At 49.3% G+C, this 8,485-nt stretch overlaps 1 protein-coding gene across 1 annotated transcript; it reads left to right on the top strand.

Annotated features, from left to right (window-relative positions):
* Window positions 1–807: 807 nt before the first annotated feature.
* On the top strand, window positions 808–8,283 carry TMEM171 (transmembrane protein 171). The gene is made up of 4 exons (XM_006775431.2): window positions 808–1,763; window positions 5,533–5,674; window positions 6,900–6,904; window positions 8,010–8,283. Exons 1-4 carry the CDS (start codon window positions 1,127–1,129, stop codon window positions 8,201–8,203), a joined length of 978 nt encoding a protein of 325 aa, XP_006775494.1. The 5' UTR covers window positions 808–1,126; the 3' UTR covers window positions 8,204–8,283.
* Window positions 8,284–8,485: the final 202 nt, after the last annotated feature.

The raw sequence follows: 8,485 nt of genomic DNA on the forward strand, positions 1-8,485 counted from the left end.
TGCTGTGTAACTGGTGATTTTATCAGCTGCTTATTTTTAACAGCCTAAACCTCTTTGTGGAAGTGGGTGGCACCATGAAGGAGGGTGAGCGCAGCTGCCCGGCCACCTGTGAGACAGGGCTCCACCCCGCCCCCCGGCTGTGCCACGCTCCCTGGGTTCATCCCAGGCCCACGCAGCCAGGCCACCAGATTTCAGGCCCAGGAAGCCCCCGAGTGAGAACTCAAGTGTCACATTTTGACAGAATTAACTTAATACCCACCAAACTTGCTGCGTTCCTGCACTGCCTTCCCAGTCCATTGACACTGCTGAACTTGGCTGTCCTGGAGATGTAGCCTTAGCATGAAGCACGGAATGGAAAGTTGCTGCGGGTCTAAAACAGGAAATGGAAAGTTAGTGACCGAACCAAAATTTACCGGCGTGGAAGTGCTCAGAGCAGCTGTGATGAAATGTGGGGCCTCTGTAAATCAACAGTAATCCCCGTGGTTCTCCCCTCACTCACCATTGTTTGTTGCCTGGGTGAGGGAGTTTGTGAGACTCAGAACAGGAAAAGCCACACCCAGTTACTTTTGCTATATGGGTTTTAAAGAATTTTATTAAAATTAAAATTTTTTTAATTGCACTTGATATTCAATATTATTTTAGTTTCAAGTGTATAGCATAGACATTTAAATAGCTTATGAAGTGACCCCCGATAAGTCTAGTACTCCCCTTACATCATACATGGTTATTATAATATTATTGACTATATTCCCTATGCTATACATCTCCATAAGGAGTTTTTTTGTTTGTTTTTGTGGTTTTTTTTAAGATACTCTTAGGTGCATGGTAATTGCATTTCTTCTTCTTGAGTATCTTCATAAAATTAAATATTGAGGAGTTTCTGAATGCCCGTCCTTCTGACTCATAAACCAGCTCATTGTTCTACAGTGTAGCAGTGGGGTGAAGTTCTAGTCCCCATGAGTTCATCTTGGTGTGACTTCTGAAATGGCCAGCAAAAGAACAGGGGGGGTGAGGGACACCTGTGCCCGCTTTAATTTGGTGTGTGGTTCTGTTTGCAGGGCTGTTGAAGCCACTGGAGGGAAGGTAACCCTGCCCACCCCTCTCCGGGGAGGGGCCCCTTCTGGCCATGTCTCCTGCAGCAGCTGAACCAGATGGGGTCCAGCGAGACAGGCATGTCAGCATGCTCATCTTCTTCCTTTTCGTCTTTGGTGCCATCCTGCTGTTTGTGGGGGTCCTGCTCTCCATCTTTGGGTTCCAGGCATGCCAATACAAGCCCCACCCAGACTGCAGCCTGGTGCTGAAGGTCGCTGGGCCCGCGTGTGCCGCAGTTGGGCTCGGGGCCGTGATCCTGGCCCGCTCCCGGGCACTCCTTCAGTTCCGGCAGGGGCGCCGCCGGGGCAACCGGACGGACCCCGACCGGCCCTTCATCTGCGGAGAGAGCCGCCAGTTTGCCCAGTGCCTCATCTTTGGATTTCTGTTCTTGACCAGCGGCATGCTCATCAGCATATTGGGCATTTGGGTCCCTGGCTGTGGCTCAGACTGGGAGCAGGAACCACTGAATGAGACAGACACTGCCGACGAGGAGCCCCAGATCTGTGGATTCCTGTCCCTGCAGATCATGGGACCCTTGATTGTGCTCATGGGACTGTGTTTCTTCGTGGTCGCCCATGTTAAGAAGAGAAACAACTTGAACGAGGGCCAGAATGCCTCTGAAAGCGAAGAGAGACAGACCCAGAACACAGAGCCTGTGCAGGTCACTGTAGGTGCGTGGCTTCATTCCTGTGTGTGCTCACATCACAGTGGCTGTTCATCAAGGCTTCCCTGGGCCTGGCCTAGATTCTCCCTCTCTCTCTCTCTCTCTCTCTCTCTCTCTCTCTCTCTCTCTCTCTCTCACACACACACACACACACACACACACACACACACACACACACAGTGCTGCTGCTATGGTAGGCCCCATAGAAGTCCTTGTATACATCATTTTGCCCCAGGAATTCCATATTATTTAGCAAATGCTTTGGGACATTTAGTGGTAACCTTGAGTAATGTCACAGAGCAAATTTAGAGGAAAGTGGAAAGGATCTCAAGGACAGCCTGCAAGTCCCCTCTCACCTTAGGGACTGGCCAAGCGGCCCTCCTCCCCCTGTTATTCTCACACTAAAACCTGTGGCACTTCGCATTGCTGGACACATGAGTTCGCATCCCGTTTATATATCCATAAAGTGAGCATTTCTAAGATTCCTTCCAGCACTAACTTTCCAGGATTCTGAGTCTGTCCCAAGTCCACCGGTCTTCTATGTTTTGAGGGGCCTTCTGTGTTCTGCATTGTTCTTTATTTTCTGTAACTTCAGGATTAGGGCAAAGTTGGGAAGCAGTGGCATAAATGAAGATGAAATGTGGCAACACCTGTCCCTTCTTTCCCCCATGGAATGCCTACTAATTCCTTTTGGGTCCCTTGGGTTCTGCTAAATAGATGGATTACCATTTCCCAGAGTCAGTCTCCCCTCCGCCCCCCCAGAACAATGTCAGTAACTTTGGCCTCAGCTTCACACAACCAAGAAAAAACCCTATTGCTACTCGTTTTTGCAAATTACTGTACTGCGGTTTTTTCCCCAGTCTCCTTTAGAAGGCTAAAAGGCTAGGCAAGGAGAATCGCAGAGCAGAAACCATGGAGGGAACAGAGGAGGAGAGTGGCGAGTGAGAGGCTCCTTGTGTCCGGGGCTGTCTACAGAGCCAGCAGTGCTACCAGCAGAGACTGGGCGTCCCTGGGCTGCGGGCCCTGCAGGGCACCAGCCTCAGAGAGGAAGGGCAGATGGACTTACAGACAATCCTTGCATTGAGCCAGGGTTGATGCTCCCAGCTTATTTCATTGTGTATTTATACACTATGGTGACAACACAAATATTAGTTATCTATTAATAACAGCTAACACATATGTCAAGTTTACTCCTGTGCTAAACACGCATCTTAATGTTCTTCAAGGGCCTATTATGTGAAATTCCTTCACCTCCCCAAGGACCAACTGAGGCAGATACTCTTAGTATCTCCATGTTAGAGATGAAGAAACGGAGATCCAGGGATGTTAAGTAATTTGCTTAGGGTCCAGGATCCAAACCCGGCAGGTGGGCACTCATATACTATGGCCCTTGCATCGCCCCTTCCCCAGGGCATGGGCTGGAGTTCTGTTTCTGCTGGTTTTGTCTTCACCTGGTGTTCTGGGTAGTTGTCACATGACAAAAGGGCTCACCCAATATAGACGGTCTCAGTCCTTTCGGGGAACACAGTGGGGTCCATGTGAACACCGTCATGGGATGCTCAGTATTCACTTAGTTGGGGGGACATTTTGAGGTGTGCCCTTTGGATTTGCTACCAGGAGAGTTTGGGGGCAGCCTCTGTCCTGGTGGCTGGAATGTAGGGGGCAGTGGGTAGCAGGGCTCTAACCCCTGGGCAGTTCTGTCCTGCTGTCGGCACTGCATAGTTTAAAATCTTTTTTTACTTAACCCTTTAAATCCCATCAAGCCTGTGGAAATCGGGCACCCTAACTCCTTGTTTTTCTCTCCTTTATATTATGGCATGGGGTTTAAATTTTTAGAAATCAAGACTTTTAGTACAATTGATAAGACTCTGGACATTGTCTCTAATGGTCAGTTCTGCCTTAGGAGGGAAACTGGGGTGATAAGAGGCAGTTCTTGGCTCGGTCCCAGAATTCAGCTATTCTCCCTACACCCGCTGGTAGATAAACCAATGATGTCCTCTCTGTGAAGGTACTCAGTGCTGGACCTGGGCACGCAGCAGGTATAGGAGACAGACCTCTCTGACGGGTATGATGCCAAGTCCTGGAGGACACCAAGCCCTGCAGGGCCTAGTGACAGGGAAGCCCCGGGGGTTTGGGGGAGACTTTTTTCCTGTTGAGAGCAGATTGTGCGTGTGGGAGGCTGGGAGCTGACTGGCAGATGGACAAGCCCAGAGATAACTGTTGACTTTGCACATTTCCTTGTTTGTGTTTGATGTTTGATAGGTGAGTGGCCTGCTTTAGAGGCTTATTCCCAAGTCCTGTGTCCTACAATGTGTAATTAAAGCGAACACTTAACCTTACTTCCTCCGACCTACCCTGGAGAAAATGAAAAGCCAAGCATTATGCGTTATCAATTTAAATTAGCAAGGTAAGCTCCAACAGCTAGGAGCGGGGAGTTCACGCCCAAGGGGCAGAGTGGAACCACTGGCCAGGACTGCCAGTTGGGAGTGTTTCTCCAGACATGCAAATAAGTGCCACATGCTGGCAGAGTGTGAAGAAAGCAGCTGTGAGGGCGTGGGACAGCTGAGAGGGTTTGCTCTTTGCCCAGCACTGTTTTAATGGCTGCCTGTGAATCCACTGCTCCTGCCTGCCCCGAGGCAGATTCAGTGATGGCCTACAATTGACAGATGTGGCAGCTGAGGCCTACAGGGGTTCAATGACTTGGTCAGGGCCATGCTGGGTTGTTAACTGGCAAATGGGACCCGGGAGCTCTAAAGAATCCTGTCCTTAGCTAGGCAAGCATCAGATCTGCTGCCCAGCACAAACCCAGCTCCTTCCACAGAGAGGAAGCAGTTTAGAGCTTGCATCTGGTCCCTCGGTTCTCCTCCCCAAAACACAGGTGCCTGGCTAGAAATGCTGCAAAGTTTGACTTTGTTTTGTGAAGCTTGGTGAAATATTGGCAGGTAAAGACTCTACAAGAGCATAAACCACAGCTAATAGATGGGACGTAGGGTAGCTAATCTGTTCAGAGGTGAAGCTGCATTTGAGGAACAAGGCACTTGATCCAACACTAACTTTTGATGAATTAAAAATGTAAGTTAAGCCCAGCTGGTGTGGTTTAGTGGTTGAGTGTCGACCTATGAGCCAGGAGGTCACGGTTCGATTCCCAGTTAAGGCACATGCCTAGGTTTTAGGCTTGATTCCAGGTGGGGAGCGTGCAGGAGGCAGCTGATCAATGTTCCTCTCTCTCTCCCCCACTCCCTTCCTCTCTGAAATTAATAAAACAAAAAGAAAAGAAAACAAATTGAAAATTAAAAACAAACAAACTTTAAAGCTGTACACATCCCAAGGGGGACACACGGTTAGAAAATGCTTCACTGAAATGCTTTAGCTCAGACTTGCAATGAGAAAGGCCTACTATTTTTTTAAAATTGTGGTAAAACATATATAATATAAATTTTACCATGTTGACCGTTATTAAGCGTATGGTGGCACTGAGTACATTCACAATGTTGTACAACTGTCATCACTCTCAATTTCCAGAAGTTTCTCCTCATCCCAAACAGAAACTTGGCACCCATTAAACACTCACTCCATCTCCCCCTGCCCCCAGCCCCTGGCAACCTCTACCTTCTGTCTCTAAATTTGATCAAACCACTTTTTGATTCTGTAGTTGGCATAGGGGTTGTGACTATTTCTATAGATGAGCCAAATCCGTACTCAGTTTATTCTGCGCTTGCTAATTCATTTGCACTTATTGCTTATCATCTTCAACAAAACATTGTGTGTCTCCTTAGGTGATGCCGTGATCATATTCCCGCCCCCTCCGCCTCCTTACTTTCCTGAGTCTTCAGCTTCTGCCGTGACCAGAAGTCCTGGAGCAGACAGTTTGCTTCCAAATGAAAGTCCGCCTTCCTATTACAGTATTTTTAACTACGGGTAAGACCTTGCCTTTGGACTCCAGGAGAAGCATCTTCATCGTTGCAGGCCTGTACCTCATGTTGGGCCAGATGAGCTGGAAGGCTACAGTAGAGGAGGAGTAAACACCAGAGTGTATCTTTCCTTGCTGACGTTATGTCAGAATTATTGCCTAATGTTAACAGTACCTTTCAGGAAACTTTGGGCAGCACATAAGTTAACAATTATAAAAGTGGTTGTGCCTGGTTAATGTGGAGCCTTCTCCAGCCATCTTTCTGTGCTCCTAGCAGGGGCGACCCTCACGATGTTTAACAACCTGTCAGCCAAACTGAGCTGGGCTTGGGAGGCCCCTGCTTGCTGCTTTAGATTGTAGGGAGGCGTGGGGGTCCCAGGGCACCTCCAGGAGGTACAGAGGGTGTTAGTAACTAGTGGATGTCCTTGAGTGACCAGCTAAAGTCACTGCACCCTGACTTGACCAAGCTGCATTTTCCCTTCAATATTAAGTTGTTCCCCGGGCCTCAGAGCCTCTCAAGATTAACTGAAGAGACAAAGAACATCCCCCACGTGCCCAAATTAGGAGGCGTGCATGTGGTCAGATTAAAGAGCAGAAATCGAAGGGCTTTTCCTTTAGGCAGAGCAAAGCAGTTGAAGGTTTTGGAGTCAGAGCCATGGGCTCCGAGCCGTTGGTTAGCACAGTTCACAACGGGAAAGGCTGGCCTTGGCCAGACCGGCGGGCGCTGAGTCTCATGGACAGGCTGAGGTACCAGGAGCCAGACTGTGGCGGAGAGTGGGGGGCTGGGGGGGGGGAGGACAGTGAGGAGGAGCAGATTGTCATGTAAGGGGAGTGACAGGGACCGTGGATGTCCCTGGCAGAGGAGGAGGTGGGACTGAGCTCAGGGGAAGTGGGGGAAGATGGTGCACAGGCTTGTGGTAGAGGGGCAGGTAGACTGAGAGGCTAGGCCTGGACAGAGAAGTGGAACTGGAAGAGGGTGCTGAGGCAGGAGAGCAGTGGCTTAATGACCTACCGAGGATCCATGGGGGTGGGCATTACAGGAAGGAGTCTTGGGAAGTGCCAGGCAGGAGCAGGGCTGGCAAAGGCTCTGGGACCTTCTGAATGGCGACCAGGACGTAGGAGGTGAAATCCTCGCTGCCAGAAGGTTTTACAGGGCAGGGTGAGTGGGCGAGCAGATCAATGACAGCTGACTTCCGAGACATGGAGACGTGCGTTTTTGAAAGCAGTGGGAAGCAGGACACGAGAGTCGCTGAGAGCCGGCGGGGATGGGTGCTGCCTGGGCTGGTCACTCGCCTTCTGAGGCACTTGTCCTTGTGCTGCAGACGGGCGGTGAGCTGGAGAGCTGACCAGAGACGAGTGTAGGAACTGCCCACCTCGGATGAAGGGGCGGTTAGGGTCTGGACATTTGTAGAATTCTGTTAGTGACTTTTTCTACTCTTTTCTCCAAGATGAACTTCTCCAAGCTCCAAAGTAAATGTCTATTAACTTTAAAAACAAAACAAAACAAAACAAAAAACGACTCCTGCTGCTGTGATGATTTCTGTGTGCCGGTCAGGCTTTTCTTGCATTACCCCGTGTAATTCTCAGTCTCAGGAGGTCTGCACTGTTATCCCCGCTTTACAGACAAGGAGCCGAGGCGTAGCCATCACACAGCTAGAAAGCAGCAGGACGGAAATTCAGATGAGGTCTGCCTGGTGCTAACACCCACTCCATTAATGACTATGCCTTCCTGCCTCCTTCACGTTTTTGGCCCAATGATTTAATTTTCTGTTTGCTGTCCACCTTCCGTTAGCTGCCTCAGAAGACACAGCAGCAGAGAACAGTAACTGTGTGTGCTCTTTGGGGGGCGGCACCTGTACATTGTGCTCCAGGTCTTTTCAATGACAAAGGAAATGACAACAGGAGTGAGACTGTCCTAATGTTACCATCAGCTCTAAGGAAAGTAAGGGGCAAGGAATGAAAACATATCTATATATATATAAAAGGCTGATATGCAAAGTGTCCCTTTGGGAGTTCGACCAGGAGACCGGGAGTTTGATCACTTGCTATGAACTGTGCTGACCACCAGGGTGCGGTGCAGAATGAAGGAAGGCCCCAGCCGGCAGCCAGCAGCCGGGGAAGGGAGGCCCCAGCTGGCAGCTAGAAGGCCCTGATCGGCCCTGATCGCCAGACAGGCCTAGGGACCCTACCCAAGCAGGAATTTCATGCACTGGGCCTCTAGTCTATTCATATTTACTGATGGGTTAATATGTTGTGTCATATTGAAAATTTTATTAATATGAAGAAAAACTTGTATCATTGGGATAAATCACACTTCATAATAGCACTGGGCCATCTGTTAATCCCCAGCTCCTGAGGGCCAAGGCACAGCCCCTGAGAGAGAGCGTGTATCCATCTACACCATTTCGGGGACTCCTTCATCCTCTGAGACCTCCCACACGCCACCTCTCTCGTCTGAATTGCCTCCCAGATACGAAGAGAAAGAATCTGCTGCAGCCTCATCCTTGTCTCCCTCTTCTCAGCCTTCCCCACCATGAACTAGTGACCCTGGTTCAATTTTATATAGAACCGATCACTATTTTATTTAATTTGTTTTTTAATAAAAAGTGCAATAGCATTGGCTATGTTCTGATTTCCCTGGTGCAGCATCAACAGCAGTGACAGACCTTCACATACATGATAGGGTCAGGGATGGAAAGTTAAAATGAGGCGTATATGACATTCTGAGCTAGGATGGAGTAAGGCACTTTGGGGGCTTCAGAGGTCATTGCAGGATGAGAAGAGCAGATGTTCAATAATTAGTAATTTGCCCTGCCCTA

The sequence above is a fragment of the Myotis davidii genome, unplaced genomic scaffold, assembly GCF_000327345.1.
Source record: "Myotis davidii unplaced genomic scaffold, ASM32734v1 scaffold44, whole genome shotgun sequence".
NCBI lineage: Eukaryota > Metazoa > Chordata > Mammalia > Chiroptera > Vespertilionidae > Myotis > Myotis davidii.

Excerpts from the sequence above, each read along its gene's own strand:
- TMEM171 (XM_006775431.2), top strand. The coding sequence starts at position 1,127 with ATGTCTCCTGCAGCAGCTGAACCAGATGGGGTCCAGCGAGACAGGCAT. Across the intron at positions 1,764-5,532 it reads GCCTGTGCAGGTCACTGTAG|GTGATGCCGTGATCATATTC; the intron begins GTGCGTGGCTTC and ends GTGTCTCCTTAG.